The 18,537-nt window shown below is 35.0% G+C and overlaps 3 protein-coding genes across 4 annotated transcripts; 2 read left to right on the top strand and 1 right to left on the bottom strand.

Moving 5' to 3' along the window:
* Positions 1–800: 800 nt before the first annotated feature.
* kctd14 (potassium channel tetramerization domain containing 14) lies at positions 801–4,360 on the top strand. The gene is made up of 2 exons (XM_051135473.1): positions 801–986; positions 2,817–4,360. Exons 1-2 carry the CDS (start codon positions 930–932, stop codon positions 3,483–3,485), a joined length of 726 nt encoding a protein of 241 aa, XP_050991430.1. The 5' UTR covers positions 801–929; the 3' UTR covers positions 3,486–4,360.
* Positions 4,361–4,733: 373 nt separating this feature from the next.
* On the top strand, positions 4,734–15,661 carry ints4 (integrator complex subunit 4). 2 transcript variants are annotated; one of them, XM_051134890.1, is made up of 23 exons: positions 4,734–4,843; positions 5,387–5,584; positions 5,739–5,856; positions 6,831–6,937; positions 7,077–7,280; positions 7,364–7,414; positions 7,922–8,010; positions 8,128–8,248; positions 8,340–8,411; positions 8,498–8,672; positions 8,768–8,973; positions 10,474–10,616; positions 10,703–10,818; positions 11,141–11,274; positions 11,809–11,975; positions 12,060–12,153; positions 12,791–12,871; positions 12,944–13,074; positions 13,154–13,213; positions 13,305–13,464; positions 13,555–13,698; positions 13,974–14,094; positions 15,374–15,661. In XM_051134890.1, the coding sequence occupies exons 1-23, from the start codon at positions 4,790–4,792 to the stop codon at positions 15,559–15,561; spliced, it is 2,934 nt and encodes a 977-aa protein (XP_050990847.1). In that variant the 5' UTR covers positions 4,734–4,789; the 3' UTR covers positions 15,562–15,661. The 2 variants fall into 2 exon arrangements, with proteins under 2 accessions (XP_050990847.1, XP_050990848.1); XM_051134891.1 differs by having other exon boundaries at positions 4,735–4,843; positions 5,390–5,584.
* aamdc (adipogenesis associated, Mth938 domain containing) lies at positions 15,616–18,523 on the bottom strand. The gene is made up of 5 exons (XM_051134893.1): positions 18,410–18,523; positions 17,766–17,965; positions 17,184–17,326; positions 16,756–16,851; positions 15,616–16,013 (listed from the first exon to the last, which is right to left on the bottom strand). Exons 3-5 carry the CDS (start codon positions 17,313–17,315, stop codon positions 15,873–15,875), a joined length of 369 nt encoding a protein of 122 aa, XP_050990850.1. The 5' UTR covers positions 17,316–17,326; positions 17,766–17,965; positions 18,410–18,523; the 3' UTR covers positions 15,616–15,872.
* Between the last annotated feature and the right edge of the window lie 14 nt (positions 18,524–18,537).

Genomic DNA, 18,537 nt, shown 5'->3' with positions numbered 1-18,537 from the left:
ACATAATCACAGAAATCATTAATAATCTGATTTGGTGCTTAAAAATGTGTTGAAAACAGACAGATAGAATTGTTTTCAGGTTTCTTTAATGAATAGAAAGTTCAGAAGAACCGCATTTATCTGCAATAGGAATATTTTTTTACACCATAAATGTATTTATCATCACTTTTGGTAAAAGCATCCTTGCTAAATAAAAGTTTAAAAAAAACGAAAAACAAAACTGGAGTAATAAAGCTGAAAATGTAGCTTTGATCACAGGAATAACTTACATTTTAAAATGCATTAAAATAGAACTGTTATTTTAAATAGTAAAAATATTTTACAATTTTACTGTTTTTGCTATTCTTCGGATCAAATAAATGCAGGCTTGGTGAACAGATCTTGATCATCTTCTGTTCAATAAAAACGTATTTAATATTTTAGAGCTTGCCATGTGTAGGAAAATTTAATTCATAAAATGTATTTTTTTTTAGGGTTTTTTATGCTTATTTTGTCTTTTTATTTTAGTCATCTTTGAACTCAGTGCCCTTGTTGAAAACTACTGCTTTAGAGGTCATCAGCTGCGTTTAATTAAACGTTACATTTGTTTTAGTTTACTGGCTATTAGTTCTTATACTGAAACAAACTTCCCTGTGAGTATCATGGTGCTGAGTGATCACCATACTTGTATATGTCCAAAACAAAACACGTTTAAACCACTTTTTGTCAGTGGATTGAGCTAAACTATTTAAGAATCTTTTTCAGTGTTTTAACCAATAGCTACTTCTTACTCTTGAAGCTAGAAGAGAACGCAACAGTGCCGCGCTGCCTCACTGACACACACAGTGTGTGTGTCATGGGTGGATCTTATAAGGTTTCACACACACCTGATTCACAGCCTGAGCTGCTGCTGCTACCTGTATGAAGAACAGAAGTTTCACCTGAAGATCATGAGTTTACCGGACTATAAATCTCCTGGGAAACAGTCCTCAGCACCTGTACAGTCGGTAAGACGTTAAACACAACAGAGAGAAACATTCGAAAATGGAATGTTGCTTTGTAACATTTTCATCGTTATTGTTCTATTTCATGTAACAGCTGTTCTATGTTTAAGCTATTCTATCTAATCGCCTAAGGTGTAATTTTGTAACATTAAATTTTAATTTTAGCACTTTATAACTATTTCTTTGTTATCGCATGCTGTTTTTCTCACACCGCCTGTAAAGCAAATAACACGCGAGTTATTTTAAACATCCTGTGCAAGTACTTAGTACACGATACTTAGTCCAGTGACAAGAAACTAGTTACTTCCCAATAGTATTGTATGCTTAAGGCGGAAGCTTGTAAAAGATCAAACAATGACATTATTTTCAACAAGAACTTTTCCTGTATTCATTAACTCAAAAGTTTCTAAAGCTTTTCAGAAAGAGCTCAAAAATGCATGGTGTTATTGTCTTATACACACTAACACTATTGTTATATTGACACGTACTATCATCACACTACCATACCATGTTTCTATACCGTATAGGATTGCAATATAGACTTTAATATTGTAGTATCTTACTACTTTATGTATGTTTGTGGAAAGCAGTATACAATACAAAAGAAAAGCTGAATTTAAAGTATGTTAGGGGGTCTATGAAATACATAGTATCAGAAATAGAAGTAAATTATATTAATATATAATATACTAATTTTGACTAATTAGAAAAAAGGAGATATATATATATATATGCTGTCAAACTAATAATCGCGATTAATCACATACAAAATAAAAGTGTGTAATGTGTGCAATTGTATTATTTAATAATACATTTATTAATTTATTAATTAATGTATTATGTATATATAAATACACACAAATTAATGTATATATTTTTAAGAGAAATATGTTTTAATGTACAAAATATTTAAATTTTTATATAATATAAATTATATAAAAAGTATAATAAATACATATACTTCTAAATATTTCTTGAATATATACAAGAATGTGTTTGGATTTATATATGCATAATAATTACACAGTACACACATATATTAGACAAACTCAAACTTTTATTCTGTATGCGATTAAATGTGATTAATCTTTTGACAGCCCTTACATATATATATATATATATATATATATAAAAATAATAATAGTTGAAAGACTACAGCTAACTAACACAATAAAAACATGATTTATGAAAATGAATAAAACCTGCGTTATCTGTTTTTGCAAATAAACTTTTCGTATATATAAGAACCTGGACCACAAAACCAGTCAAAATTCAAAAATCATCAGGATTTTAAGTAAAGATCATGTTCCATGAATATATTTTGTACATTTCCTACTGTAAATATATCAAAACTTAATTTCTGATTAGTAATATGCATTGCTAAAGATGATTTACTTAATATTTTGAGTTTTTTGCACCCTCAGATTCCAGATTTTCAAATAGTTGTGTCTCGACCACATATTGTAAATCAATGGAAAGCTTATTTATTCAGCTTTTAGATGATGTATAAATCTCAAATAAAAAAAAAATGACCCTTATGACTGGTTTTGTGGTCCAGGGTCACATGTGTATGAAAGAGATATTTTTTTGTCCTATTTTCTAAATTTTGAGAGATTTGTTGAATTATGTCTCATTTTGTTGATTTGCTTGATTTAACACAACTTGCTTCAATTCATGTTGGACATAAAATTGTTCATTATGTCACCTTAGAGAGGTTAGACATTATGTCAACATTTCTTATTCTTTCAAAATTAACTATTCATATTAATTGATTATAACATGACTGTATCAACGCAATATGTCCTCTTAAGTCCCGGTTTTCCTTCTCCACAGAAATCTCAAATTGTGCAGCTGAACATTGGAGGTCATGTTTTCAGCACCACCCTGGGAACCATCCGTAAATTCCCAAACTCCACATTGGCAGACCTGCTTAATGGATCAGTCAAACGGATGGACTCTGAGGGCCGTCACTTCATAGACCGCAATGGGACTTATTTCGGGTACGTCCTCGAGTACCTCCGAACGGAGAAGATTCCCACCGAACACCTGCAGGAGGTGCATAAGGAGGCGCTTTACTACGACATCAAACCTCTGGTCAAAGCCATCGAGGACACGCCGCAGTTCTTCGGAGAGACAGTCGGGAGACAGCAGTTTTTAGCCCGTGTGCCGAATTACCGTGAAAACCTGGAGGTGATTGTGCGGGTGGCCAGAGCCGAGGCCATCGCCTCACGCTACTCCAACATAATCGTGTGCGTTGTGAAGACAGAAGATGATTTAGCCAGATACAACGATTCTATTGACAGCCTCGGCACCCAGAGACACTCCGTGGTGAGCTTTGGTCCGTGGAAAGCTCCCGCATCGGTGGAAGATCTGCTAGATTGCATCAAAATGGACATAGAGGCCAAAGGATATAAAGTACAAATCAAACCACACAGCATAGACAAAGGGTTTCTCTTCAAAAGCTACGACTTCTTCTATAAATTGATTTTCACTTGGTGGTGAAGAACCCACCCTCATGACCTGGAAATGAGGATTTAAAAAGTGAAAAAAGTTTTTATATATTATATAATCAGCTTATCAATGAGATAAGACATTAACAGCTTCTGTTCCTATAGCAGATGCACCCATATGACAGATGTCAATCATGTATACTAGTGTTCTTATCTGTCAGTATATGTTAAACCCTTGTTTAATATTGACTTGAGTTTTACAGTCCTGGCTTTTGGATTAACATAGCTTTTGCACAAAAGTGCCTGAAAGTTTTAAAAGAATATTCTGGTTCATTGCATGCTTTGGATTGCAACAGAATATTATTTTGTCTAGATTCTGTGTACAGAAATGCACTTAAAATAATGTGTGTAAATGCATATTTTATTTGCATCATGGATGCTGCAGCCATTCATTTGCTTTTGCACCATTCTATGCATTTTTGTGCATGCAGCTTTTAACATTAATGCATTTGGCTAATGCATTTATCTGAAATGTCTTGCATTGTATTTAAGGTATGCATTCCCAAAGCATTCTATAAGAATGTGGAAACAGGTCGACTTCATATACCAACATTGTTATCCTCAATTTGTGCCATGCAAATGTCTGTTTTAACCTTGTACAGCATGTGTTTATTATATGCTTTTTTTTTTTTTTTTTTTTAAATGAATCCTTACCCTGTGCTGATCATTAAAGATGCAAAATAACATTAAGAGCAATGTGCCACTTCCAGCAAAATAGCTGTTGTAGTTTATTACATCATAAATGTTAATGGAAAGCAGGATAAAATGCAAAAAGAAAAGAAGAATGATGTATTTTAGTTGGTCCTTGAGATTGTACCTCGAAGAGAAATTTAAAATTTGTACACTAAAGCTGCTGTTCTAGTTCAAAAATAAATTTATTTACTTATGTTACATTGTCTAATGCAGTATTTGATGCATTATTTTCTGTTGCATTGTTATTGTAGCCTCTTATATTTTATTTTAAATGTTACACTTCTTAAAAAATATATACTGAAATCTTCAGTCGTCTCTTCTTGTGCATAGGTTAAGAAAAAGGTCAAAATATCAAGAATAGTTTTATCTGAATATTTGTTATCTCATTAAAATCAGAATGGATGGTTTCTAATATTACGACATTAAAAATGAATTATGTATAGGGAATTAAAAGCATAAATCATTTTAAAATTAAAAGAAGAGCCCTCGTGTGATTTCTGAAGACTTCCGTCCATGTGGTGTCGCTGTTCCGTCGGACGCCGCTGAATAGCGCATGCGCGAAAAGTGCAGGAGCGCAGCCGTGTTGAAAGAATAAACACAGCTATGGCAGCTCATCTAAAGAAACGAGTTTATGAGGAATTCTCGAAAGTTTCTCAGGTGAACACACAAAACATCACATATGCCGATTATAAAATGTGATGTTACTGTGCTGGTCACAGAATTTAATTATACGATTATAATGATTATTTTAGAAAAAGTTAAACAGATGTAACGTTAGCCTTTAGCATTAGTGTGATTATACAGTAACCGTTATTATGTGTATAAACTATTTTGCTAATGACAAAAGGTCATTTATGTATGTTAATTGGTCGTGGTATGTTTTATCTAAAGCTTTTTAGTCAGAGGACAGTTGTTGTTATTTTAATTTCTCACTGACACTTAAAATTAAAAATGACTTTTAAGCCTGCAAACAATAATAATCTCATTTCCAGCAGTTGCTGTTTGTGTGTTAATGTGCAACTGACAAGTAAAGCCATAGACTGTGTAATAATGAAAAACTAAAATGAATGAAGTGTAGTTCTGTACTGTAGTGTCTGGTTGATATCAGTCTTTCTCAATGTTTATATCATGGCATGTTAAGATTATTATGAGCTGGTTGTGTTATTATAGTTTTTTGATCATGTGATCACCTTTTTGCAGCAGGTGACCCTTGAAGAGGTTCCTGCGAAAAAGCTTCGACTGACCAAACCCAGTAAATCAGCCGCTCTTCACATTGACCTGTGTAAAGCCACCAGCCCCACAGACGCTCTGCAGTACCTGCTGAATTTTGCACGGAAACCGGTGGAGGCCGAGAGCGTTGAGGGAGTCGTGCGCATATTGCTCGAGCATTATTACAAGGTGTTACAACACAACTGTCATGAAATATGCAAATCAGTGCTCCTTCATACTGATTTTTATTATTTAGCACTCAGACATTTTGAAATGAGACACTTACGTATTCCAGTTTATATGCGTGTGATGAAAGTAAGATTGTGTGTTATGTGGTCCACAGGAGTCAGATAACTCTGTCAGGCTGAAGATCGCCTCATTGTTGGGTTTGTTGTCAAAAACCCAGGGCTTTGCTCCGGACTGCATAGTAGATGATGCTATAAACACTCTCAGCAATGAAAGTAAGTCTTTGATTCAAAATTATGTTTTTTTTTTGTTGTTAGAGAGTAATCTGACAAATAATATTAAAGTCTTTATCAGTTAAACTAAAGTTTTAGATAATATCATGCCTCAACAATAATGATGGCACAGGACAGCTCACAAAAATGTCTTTTTTTATAAAGTTAAAATGTAATTAAAAATGTATGAACAACCGAATTAAAAAAAATCTGTCACATATACATTACCAGTCAAAAGTTTTTGAACAGTAAGACTTTTAATGTTTTTTAAAGAAGTCTCTTCTGCTCACCGAGCCTGCATTTATTTGATCTGAAGTACATCAAAAACAGTACAATTTTGAAATCTTTTAACTATTTAAAATAACTGTTTTCTGTTTGAATATAATGTAAAATGTAATTTATTCCTGTGATACAATGCTGATTTCCAGCATCATTAATCCGGTCTTTTAGCATCATTACTCCAGTTACATGATCCTTCAGAAATTATTCTAATATTCTGATTTGCTGCTCAAAAAACTATTATTATTATTATTATGTTGAAAATAGCTGAGTAGATTTTCTTTCCAGGTTTCTTTGAATAGAAAGTTCAGAAGAACAGCATTTATCTGAAATAGAAATCTTTTGTAACATTATAAATGTCTTTATCATCACTTTTGATCCATTTAAAACATCCTTGCTAAATAAAAGTATTAACTTCTATAATTTTTCACAAAAAAAAACTTGACTCCAAGCTTTTGAATGGTATAGTGTATAATGTTACAAAAGCTTTTTATTTCAGATAAATATTGATTTTTGAATCTTTCTATTCAGTAGTGTAAAATGCATTACTAAAATAGTTTTTTGTTATGGTAGAACTAGTGAGAATTTGAACTACTGGCCAAAAATTCCTTACTTATGTACTTTCCTAGTCAATGCAAAGTAGTTTGGGTTAATTGTGTGTGGAAGTTGGATTTTTCTAAGAATTTTATCTGTTTCAGAGTCTCATCAGGTTCTGGCGCAGCTTTTGGACACTCTATTGATCATCGGCACTCAACTCCCCGACAAGATCGCTGTTATTCAGAGACTTATAGACGTGGCGTGCAAGGTGACTGTGATAGCTAGGAAGATGTCTTCTATTCCTGTAACACTGAAATCATACTTTTTGGCATTAACAATTATTGATATATTATTCTGAGTCAGAGTTGTTATTTAATATTTTACTGACATTTCATATTTTTCCTCAGCATCTCTCAAGCACTTATTTTGGAGTGAGGAATAAATGTCTCCAGCTCTTGGGCTGTCTGGGGACGGTTGATAAACCTCTCAGTAAAGAGACTGATGTTGTACCCGGAGCACAAACGTCACCCGTACGGGACGTACAGAGCGTGATCAGCGATTACTTCCAGGACCAAGATCCTCGCGTCCGCACCGCCGCCATTAAAGCCATGGTATGTGAGCTCTGTAGAATAACTTGATGGTAAAATTGCATTGAATTCTGCTTTGATTTACTCATATTTCTTTCTCCCATCAGCTGCAGCTGCATGAAAGGGGGATGAAAATTCTACAGACTATTTATAATCAGGTCAATATCAGCTATAATAACCTCATGTTACCATTCAAAAGTTTAGGGTTGGTAAGACTTTTTTGTTTTTGAAAGCTGCAAGTCTGCTTTTTTTATGAAAAGTACAGTAAAAATAGTAAATATTATTATTAATTGTAATATATTGTAAAATGCAATTTATTCCTGTGATGCAAAGCTGAATTTTCAGCATCTTTACTCCACTCTTCTGAGGATTCTTTGATAAACAGAAATTCAAAAAACAGCATCTATTTGAAATAGAAGTCTTCTGTAAATGTTTTTACTGTCACTTTTAAACTATTTTTAATACATTCTTGCTGAATAAGTATTTGTTTCATTATGAAGGAGAAAAAAAAACGTACAAAACTTTTGAATGGTAATACAGTTATAACCGATTTGTATATAACTGTAACTTTATATTTAACTGTATATGTTTTTAATTTTTAATTCCACTGCACATGAGATTACAAGCGAAATAACTAACATATGATTATCTGATCTTTTGGACAGGCCTGTAAGCTCTTGAGTGACGATTATGAGCAAGTTCGTTCAGCAGCGGTACAGATGGTTTGGGTTCTGAGCCAGCTTTATCCTGAGAGGTATAGAGTCAATCCTTGCTTCCTCTTGCTTTTGAAGCTTGCACTGTTCGAAATGGTAATTTCAATTCAAGAAACTCAATAATGAAGCTCAATAATTTTGTTTTTGTGCATTAACAGTATTGTTCCAATCCCCTCCTCCAATGAGGAGATCAGACTGATAGACGACTCCTTCGGGAAGATCTGTCACATGGTCAGTGACGGCTCATGGGTAGTCAGAGTGCAGGCTGCTAAACTGCTGGTGAGTGTTGGGTGTGTTTGTAATTAACCACATAATTAATTTCTTAGTAATTGAGCACTCACTTCTCCATCCTACTGTTTCACTCTCTCAGGGCTCAATGCACCAAGTCAGCCCTCATTTTCTGGAGCAGACTTTAGACAAGAAGCTGATGTCAGATTTGAGGGTATGTACATACAACAAACCACAAAATGCATGCAAGAAACGCATTCAAGAATGTATATATATATTTTTTAAATCTTTTTATCTCAGAGGAAACGTACGGCTCATGAGCGAGCAAAAGAACTGTACACATCTGGAGAATTCTCATCTGGACGGCGATGGGCCGACGACGCCCCTAAAGAGAAAGTCGACACTTCGGGCGTAAATCTCATCGACTCTGGAGCCTGTGGGGCTTTTGTTCACGGTCTGGAAGATGAGATGTACGGTATGTGTTGCAAACCACTGCTGTTATTTATCTTTGAAGACATTTTAGAACTTTGTTTTGGAGCTGGGTTGTTCATTTGGTATCGTTTTTCACAGAGGTGCGTATCGCTGCGGTAGAGGCGCTGTGTTCCCTCGCCCAGTCGTCACCCAGCTTTGCTGAGAAGTGTCTTGACTTTCTGGTGGACATGTTTAATGATGAAATCGAGGAGGTGCGGCTGCAGTCCATCCACGTGTTGCGGCAGATTTCGACTCACATCACGCTCAGAGAAGACCAGCTGGACACTGTCCTCGCAGTTTTGGAGGTAGGCCATTCGTATGTGTGACAAAGTCAAAAACACAGAGCATCATGTAAACATGACTGCTCTAAATATCATTTTAGGTCATTAGCGATAGACTGATATATGAGATACGGCTGTACGGTTAATCGAAATATCAATATTATTGAAATAATCGATTTTCAAATCACAAAAGGTGCAATTTGATAATTTTATTAAATAAACAAATAGTCAACTCAAAATTTATTCAGACACCTTCAACATTTCTCACATTATCACGGTTTAGTCGCTATAGTTTAGAAAATGGTAATAAAATATGGCAAAAACTCAGAGTTAGGCTTTGTCAGAACAAATTCATCTTGATAATGTCAGATAACTTTGATAGAAAGGTATGTAATGGATTACAATTAACCAGAAATTGGCAATATTTACACAGCTATCAATACTTTAAGCAATTACCAGTCTGTGGTGTAAAAAGGTTGCATTAGCAATAGAAGAAAAAACACTTAAAGCAAAACGTGGTCAGGTCAAAGCGTCTGAATAATTTTTGGTCCCAAATTTGTATCAGTTTTACTGGTAGTGCACTGTGTGAAGAAGTTTTTGGTATAATATGTTACTTTATTTTGCTATCCTCACTTACATAAATGAACAATAGTGTCCTGCACTCACTAGTAAAAAAAAAAAAAAAATCACAAATTATATCTGGTATCTGAATAATGTTTGGTTTGACTGTATATACGCTGTGTGTTTCAAGGGTGACGCGTAGCACTGAAACGTTCTGCTTTCTGCAATTTTCTGCATTTGAAAATGTTCAAATTAAGTTTTATAAATAAAATATAATTAAGTATTATAAACATATAAATATTAGTTTTGTCATTTTACAGTTGTATTGTACAATAAAATAATATAATAACATTTTTATTTTATAGTGAAATATCACAATAGTAGTAATAGTAATAAAAATAGTAATTTCTAATTTTGTTTATTTTTTATTGTAATAACAATCCTAACAACAACAATAATAATATTGGTAATAATAAAATTATTATTTTTATTATTATTATTGTCTTATTTAAATATAATCACAATTGTGCAGCCATACAAACAAGCGCAGCAAACCTTGCAATTTTTATCAAATAAAAATGCAATTTGATAATAATAATAATAATAATAATAATAATTTAATTAATAATATATTAATTTATTTGTTAGAATTATTTAAACAGTGAAATATAACAATAGTAATATTTTTTTTTTGTTAAAAGTTTTATATAGTAATAGTATCTATAATCATAATTGCACCAATAACAGTCATATTAGTAAAATAATAACAATAATAATAATAATTATTATTATTATTATTAATATTATTTCATATTTAAATATAATCACAAATGATTTGGCCAAATTGTGCAGCCCTACAAACAAACAGCCATACAAACATTTATGTTTTAGAAATTGCAATTAGACATTTCCCCACATCGTGCTGCCCTATTTTCAGCCCAATTAATTGCTGGTCCATTGCAGGACTCATCGCGGGACATTCGCGAGGCCCTGCATGAGCTGCTGTGCTACACTAATGTGTCCACTAAGGAGTGCATCCAGTTGGCCCTCCTAGAGCTCCTGAAGAACCTCACCAAGTACCCGACCGACCGCAACTCAGTCTGGAAGTGAGTTCCAGTGGCTGTTCCTGTTCGTTCCTCTCTGCCATCCAGTCCCATTCTTAGTCTTATTTCTTTTTTCTCCTGCATTCCAGATGTCTGAAGTTCCTCGGTGCTAGACACCCAACCCTGGTGCTGCCGATCGTCCCTGAGCTGCTGAGCACACATCCGTATTTCGATACTCCAGAACCAGATATGGACGACCCTGCATGTATCCTACACATCTGACATGATAAACACATCAGTGCATTTGACTTAACATATGCATTTACATTTTTTACTTCTGTCAACATTAACTTAAAAGTGATGAATAAATCAAAATAAGCAATTTGCTTTGAATCCTAAATGGCAGGAACAAATCTGATCTCAGTATTCATGCTGAAATGCATTTTTAAACATCTGATTTCATGTGTTTGTTTGCTGTTTAGACTGATAATATTTGAACTTGTCAGATAATTTCTGCTTCCTGTATGTTCATAGCTGTAGATATTAATGTGTCTGTTCAAATGTGTGTTTTCCTGACCTTTGTTCAGACATAGCTGTTTTAGTTCTGGTCTTCAACGCAGCCAAATCTTGTCCCACCATGCCAGCGCTGTTCTCAGATCACACGTTTCGGCACTACGCCTACCTGCGTGACAGCTTGTCCCACCTGGTACCGCACCTCAGAGTGAGAAACCTGCCTTCATACCTCTTATGTAGCCTTTCATTTTTATTTAAAGATAATATACACTACCGTTCACAAGTTAAGTATAATTTTGGAAGAATTATTACTTTATTCAGCAGAGATGCATTAAATTGATCAAAAGTGACAGTAAAGACAGCAGCACAGCTATTTTTTTAACATTAATAATAATGTTTCTTTAGCAGCAAATCAGCATATTAGAATGATTTCTGAAGGATCATGTGACACTGGAGTAATGATGCTGAAAATTCAACTTTGCATCGCATGAATAAATTACATTTTACAATATATTCAAATGGAAAACAGTTGTTTTAAATTGTAATAATATTACTATTTTTATTGTATTTTTGATTAAATTATTGCAGCCTTGGTGAGCTGAAGAGACTTCTTTCAAAAAAAAATAAAAAAATAAAAAATCATACTGACCCCAAATGTCTGAGTGATGGTGTATGCAATCATTTCTTTAAATTTAATTATCTTCAGTTTAATTATCTTCCACGTTTTTGCTGTTTGTCTCAGTTGCCGGGCAGAAAGCAGACTGCTAGTTCAGGTTTGGAGGCGTCTGGCATGAGTTCAGGCAGTCTGGAGTCGGCACAGAACTTCCTTCAGGACAGCCTCATTCGGGTCAGCGCCCTTCAGAACCTGGAAACACTTGGTGCTCAGGAACTGCTGGAGTTTACTATCAGGTTCAAACCTTTAATATACTACAACTATATTATTTTAAGGTCTCTTAATAAGCTGTTTGTTAAGATGATTTGTGTCACATACAGAGATCTGCAACGGTTGGGGGAGCTGCAGACGGAGTTGGCCGGATCTGCAGATTTCTGTGCCACATACCTGCACTGCCAACTGCTGCTTACCAAGGTGAATACAAATATAATACACTACTAGTACTTCATTAGAGCGACTGCTGTTCTCTAAAGAAAATTTAAAAACCTGCTTTTATAATTTCTACTGAATTTAATTACACTACCATTCAAAAGTTGTGAGGTAGTAGAACTTTTTAAATAAATGAACGCTTTTATTCAACAAGGATGCATGAAATTGATTAGAAGTTACAGTAAAGAGATTTAGAATGTTACAAAAGACTTCTAATTTAAGTAAATGCTGTTCTTTTGAACATTCTATATTTAGAATCCTGAAACAATGTAACTTTCCTAATAATTAAAAATGTTTCTTGAGCAGGAAATCAGCATATTAGAATGATTTTTTGAAGTATCACGTGACACTGAAGACTGAAGTAACGATGCTAAAATTTCTGCTTTGCATTGCGGGAATAAATTACATTTTACAATACATTCAAATTGAAAACAGTTATTTTAAATTATAATATCACCTCAAAATATTACCTTTTTCTGTGTCAAATAAATGCAGCCTAGATGAAAATATAAGACTTAAAACATCTTAAAAATCCACCCTAAACTTTTAAATGCTTTTATAAATCTTTATAATTGTATAGATAAAATCAGGCTTATGCATATTTTTTTTCATTCAATCCCAGGCACTTCAGGAGAAGTTATGGACCATGGCTGTGCCGCTTTGTCTTAAACAGAATGCCAAAGTTTCAACAGCCGTTCGACAGGTACGTCCTACCAAAATGAATTTAAACCCAACCCGTCCCACTTTGCCAACAATCATTTGTACTGTGTGACAGATTCTGGATGAGACGTATAAGCTGGAGTTCTTGTACAGCGGTCTGCAGACGCAGCAGATCGCCACTATTCACAACGTCCGACTACAAGCGAAAGCATTACAGCTCATTCTGACAGCTCGGTCCAAACGAGGGTAAAAACTAAAAAAACGTTATAATGCAATAAAATCTCAAGTTTTTGAAACTGATCATCCTCCTTCTTCCAAATAACAGGGTTGATCGTGTTCTTGGTATTTGTGAGAAGTTCCTGCAGGATGTGGAGTCATTTCAGAGGTAGAAACACTCAAAGATGATGTGTAATACATGCACCTAAAAGCTGTTATGTGTGAAGAATCACTGAATGTACTTTTCTTTCCATTCTCAGGCTGTTCATGACAGAGTTGCCCCATTTCCAGGACAGTTTTGTGGAGAAACTCCTAGAGCTGATGCCCAGGTTGACAGCCTGCAAACCTCTAGATCTGGTTAAAATACTTCAGACCACGCTGCGGCAAAGCAGATTCATCCATCTCAAGCTACCCGAGCAGGTTTGTGGATTCTTAACACACAAACAGCCTTGGGAAGTTTTAGCTTGTTTGTTTCCAGATGTCTTTTATTTGTTTATTTTGGTTTGTCAGATCCACAGGGCGTCAGCGACAATTATTGAGCCGACGGGAGAATCAGACAACCCTTTGAGATTCACCTCTGGTCTGGTAGTGGCGTTAGACATCGACGCTACTCTTGAACACGTACAAGATCCACAGACGACAGTCAAAGTGCAGGTCTTTAACATTTTTCACTATCAAATCAATTCCTGATTTATGCATTCAGATGCAATGCTAAGGTCATGGGTTTGATTCCCATTGAATGCATGAACTGATAAAAAATTTTAACTGAATGCAATTAGATAAAAGCATCTGCTAGATGCATAAATGTCAGTAATCTTTTATTGAAAATCCTCTTTTGTGCATAAAATGAGCCGTTTTATATTGCCTTAAAACCTAATATTTATGTACAATTGATGCACATTAATCATTTTTTCTTCATCCTCCCAAAGGTGCTGTATCCAGATGGACAGTCGCACATAATCCACCCCAAACCTGGAGATTTCAGGACACCGGGACCTGGACGTGTGCGACTGATCACGCAGGTTTATCTCTCTCATTCCGCCTGGACAGGTACGTGTCCTTTCAGAATTGTGTCATTCACATCATGACATCAGCTATGTATTTTGGTTGAGGATTATTATGCAGTAGCTATTCTTTGTACTTTGTCCTTGTATAAAATAATGTTGCAAACACCAAGACAAATCCTTCTCTGCTGGCAGCAAACAGCATGAACCCTTCACAGTTCCACGGATATAAATAGAAATAGCATCTAGTCCAACAAGGCATGAGTTATTTTATATCTGTGTGTGTCTGTTGGACCAGCAGAATAGTGAGGCTGAATGCATTTATGCTTTGGAGAAAATCAAAATTGCTGTCATAGTTGGGTAAACTTCTATAGTGGTTAGTCATTTTCATTTCCCAGTAGCGTAAGAAAAAAATCCACAATAGCATTTTTAGGACTTTCCAAAATGTCCCTCCCTCAGATGTTGTGTAAAAAACACTTGGTAATTTATTGACAAGGTAAGAAAACATAAAGTGTGGTGTTATAAATGTACATTCGCTTTGGAAATGCTTTATCACAGTCTTTGAAAAGAGTTCATTTTATTTCAAAGGAAAAAATATTATTTATAATCTTTCATTTTCACTAAATATTCTGTTTTTACACAAAAAGTCTTAAGACTACTGAAGTAAAATACAAATGCAAATGACGTTTTATGGTGTTTGCAACAAATTGCAGTAAAACATTGCCACTAAATATAGTGTATACTTCACTAACAAAAGTACCTTGGAGTACTGTGTAAATACCATAGTACTTTAATATGTGCCTTTATATCATAGCAATACAGTTTCAAATGATCATACCTTAAAATCATACCTTAAAATAGGATGTAATCTGAACTGCATTGTGCATTTTTGTGTCCTTCATGGTTATTTTAGTTACCTAAAACCAGGGTTGCCAGGTTTTCACAACAAAACCTGTCTAATCGCATTTTGAGGAGGGTCTCCTGGTAAAAATAGCATTTCAGGCCACTAAATATTACATTATTGGGGTCGCTTCAACCCGCAGACATGAAAAACAACCCACGGCAACAGTGTTAAAGTAGCCCAATTACGCAGGAAAACCGCAGACTTGGCAACACCGACTAAAACCAATAAAAAAACACTGTTGTTGCTGATCCAAATCTATTTTCTGGGTAACTTGGCTTAACATGCATCACCTTAGGATATTAATGTACCATTGTTTTGACCTTTATGTGTTTATGTATATGTAAATGACCAAAACTAATTTAGATTTTATTACAATAATAGTATCTCGATGCTAAAATAACTCTGGTGTTTTCACTTTCAGAGGCCTGTCAGATTGAGGTGAGGTTGCTTCTGGCCTACAGCTCCAGCAGCAGTAAACAATCTGCTTCTAAACCTGCGTGGAACGAGAGTATGGATGGCCTGCCCACCAGCGAGAGCTGCATCGAGGGCACAATCCACCTCAGCAAACCCGTCAAAGTCTTCATCATGCCCAAACCAGCTCGCCGCTGACCCGGGGAGTCCAGGCAATATATATGTGAAATTAACAGCCCACACAAAATCGAGTGTCTTCACAATTATGTTTTATCTGAAATAAATGTTTTTTTGTTCATTTGTATCACTGGTGTTTGTGGTAATGGGGTATTTTCACAGCATACATCCAAAGAATAGTCATTTAATGATTATAAAGAAAATAACATTTTCAACACAGGGGAAAAAAAAAGTGCAAATTAAGACGCATCTGTTAAGAAAACAATGCTCATTTAAAGTGTAAGGCACTTTAAACAACCAATTAAATTAATTAGATAGTTGTGTTAATGTGATCAGCAGGTGGAGTGGAAGACCCCGCCGACTTTAGCTCCTTTTCCTGCCAGAGCATTATATTCTTTAACAGCCTGCTCGGTCTGAAACACCCTAACGTCAACACCTTGCTTCTTCACGTAATCTAGGGTGGATGGAGGCACCTGAAACATAAGCAAACAAAAAGCAGATTAGCTTATTTAAAGTCATATTTGCTGAAAATGTACTCATCCTCAGATCATCCAAGATGTAATGAGTTTGTTTCTTCATCAGATTTGGAGAAATGTAGCATTATGGATCCTTTGCGGTGAATGGGTGCCGTCAGAATTAGAGTCCAAATAGCTGATAAACAAGCAGCTTTTGGTTTCACAAGATGTTAATTGATAACTGGAGTGTTGTGGAGTACTTGTGGATTATTGTGATGTTTTTAATCAAAAGTACCTTGGAGTACTATGTAAATACCATAGTACTTACATAGTAAGCACCTTTATATCATAGTATTGCCGTTTGATACGAACCCAGTACAATCATACCTTAAAATAGGATGTAATCTGAACTGCATTGTGTATGTTTGTGTCCTTCATGGTTATTATAGTTAAATGTAGCATTGCATCAACGGATCCTCTGCAGTGAATGGGTGCCGTCAGAATGAGAGTCGAAACAGCTGACAAACAAGCAGCTTTTGTTGTTATGGATTACTTGTGGATTATTGTGATGTTTTCATCAGCTGTTTGGACTCTCATTCTGACGGCACCCATTCACTGTAGAGGATCCATTGGTGAGCAAGTGATGCTACATTTCTCAAATCTGATGAAGAAACAAATTTTAATTTCTTAATGAACTGTTCCTTTAAGGATTGCAGTATTTAGATAATGCACAGTATTGATTTAAAATTCACATTGCTACCTGGAGAGCTTCACTCATTCCTCTTCCTATGACCAGCGTCTGCACTCCTTTCCTAAGGATCTCTTCCAGGTCGGCTGGCTGGACGCCTGGATAATGCTGGCAGGAGCACAGATGCACTTTAGACAGATCTCTAATCATTAACATTTAAAGCAAGCTTGCTCAAATAGAAGATATGTAAAACACTGCAGTTCCATTGTGCCATTTCATAATTTTAAATGCTTCACTCTTACTATACTATAGTAAAATATTATAGTAATACGTGGGTTTGATTCCCAGGGAAAGCATGAACTGATGTATACTTTGAATGCAATTTAAGTGTGTTTGGTTACCGTATTATAAAAGCTGCAATTGCATGCATTGTAGTTTTTATGAAATTTTTAAATTACAGCTGAGGAGGATTTTGCAGTGTGATCTGGTGTTCGTCTTACATCTGTGCCAGTTTCACGCCAGTCCCAGGCTCGGCTTCCGCCTGGCCACACTTTACAGTCTTTATAGGATGAGGAGCAACCTTTGACCTTCATGTGGCCCCAGGATAAAGAAGCAATTTCTGGAGAAGACATTATTGGCTTCCCTGTAACAGAGTAAATCACATGCATTTACAAAGTAAGTCAGTTTTCTTTCATTTTACTCTTTATTATGCCATAATACTATTGCACTACCATGTTTTTGGACAAGTATCATGCTATTTTTAAAGTTGCGCAGTAAAATGGAACATGAATATATTAATCTTTCAGTAACGTTTAATACCATCTGATAATACCATCTCATTGTACTTTTTATCCTAAGGGATGTCACACTAATCTAATCAATTTAATTTAATCAGCTGCTTTTTAACAATTAATCTAAAATATTCAGAAACGATAAACAGAAGCACTTGTACATGCATACAACCAACAAAACCTGCTTCCTCTACTTCAAACGACATTTTTATTCGTTCAACAAACTACTTTTATGTTAAAAACAACTTAAAGCTCATGCAATATAAAAGTATCTTATTTATATAATCTTGCCTCGGCCTGCAACTCAATCTTGCTTGTGTTGTGTTTCTCTTCGAGTGACGCCGGGACACACCCACCGCCTACGTCACCGGCCGGCGTCAAATCGGCGTACGCTTCAGCAGCTGACGCTGATTGGCTGTTGTCCAGTGACGTACAAAAAGCTGGAGTCAGTCAACGGCAAGGTACCCATCCTCTCAACTGACCTGCAAAGACTAGTTAAATATAAAATATTATTATATATTAAAATTGCATATGTAAACGTCATGTTAGAATAAAAATTTTCGTGCGTAAAAAAAAAATAAAAATACATAAAAATATTGTTACGTGGTTATAACTAATAAATATAATCTTGTTTATTATTATTAAAAATATTATCTATATTAGCATTTATGTATTTAGCAGTTTAATCATCTCGGTAATGAATAAACACACCACGACAAGACTAAAAACAAGTGTTAAAACAACGCTTATTATATTGTTATTAAAGTAAATATTTTTTTCCTCTGTTTTGTGTATTTACATTTAAAAATACTGTATTTATTTATTTATTTAACTTCATCCCGATCACGAATAAACACAAAGACGACGCTGTTTCTGTTACAAAAGAGTCCGTGAAAAAATGTAAGAGCTGTATAATCTTAATCCTCTTCCTCAACTCTTATTGTTGTGATGATGAGGATGATGACGATGATGATGATGGTGGTGGCATTGTGGCGCTCCACACGCGCTAGATGCCCCTCTGGATGATGCTCTGGGTGGGTGTCGCGGTGTATTGTGGGCAGTT

This window comes from Labeo rohita, chromosome 18 (genome assembly GCF_022985175.1).
Source record: "Labeo rohita strain BAU-BD-2019 chromosome 18, IGBB_LRoh.1.0, whole genome shotgun sequence".
Lineage (NCBI taxonomy): Eukaryota > Metazoa > Chordata > Actinopteri > Cypriniformes > Cyprinidae > Labeo > Labeo rohita.
Note: the sequence above shows the minus strand (reverse complement) of the source record. Positions and strands in the feature narration are given on the sequence as shown.

Bases quoted from the DNA above. Each gene is read 5' to 3' on its own strand.
- kctd14 (XM_051135473.1), top strand. From the start codon at position 930: ATGAGTTTACCGGACTATAAATCTCCTGGGAAACAGTCCTCAGCACCT. The intron at 987-2,816 runs GTAAGACGTTAA...CCTTCTCCACAG, and splicing joins CCTCAGCACCTGTACAGTCG to AAATCTCAAATTGTGCAGCT.
- ints4 (XM_051134890.1), top strand. From the start codon at position 4,790: ATGGCAGCTCATCTAAAGAAACGAGTTTATGAGGAATTCTCGAAAGTT. The intron at 7,281-7,363 runs GTATGTGAGCTC...TTCTCCCATCAG, and splicing joins CCGCCGCCATTAAAGCCATG to CTGCAGCTGCATGAAAGGGG. The intron at 8,412-8,497 runs GTATGTACATAC...TTTTTATCTCAG, and splicing joins AGCTGATGTCAGATTTGAGG to AGGAAACGTACGGCTCATGA.
- aamdc (XM_051134893.1), bottom strand. From the start codon at position 17,315: ATGTCTTCTCCAGAAATTGCTTCTTTATCCTGGGGCCACATGAAGGTC. The intron at 16,852-17,183 runs GTAAGACGAACA...TGCTCCTGCCAG, and splicing joins GGCGTGAAACTGGCACAGAT to CATTATCCAGGCGTCCAGCC. The intron at 16,014-16,755 runs GTAGCAATGTGA...CTTATGTTTCAG, and splicing joins GAATGAGTGAAGCTCTCCAG to GTGCCTCCATCCACCCTAGA.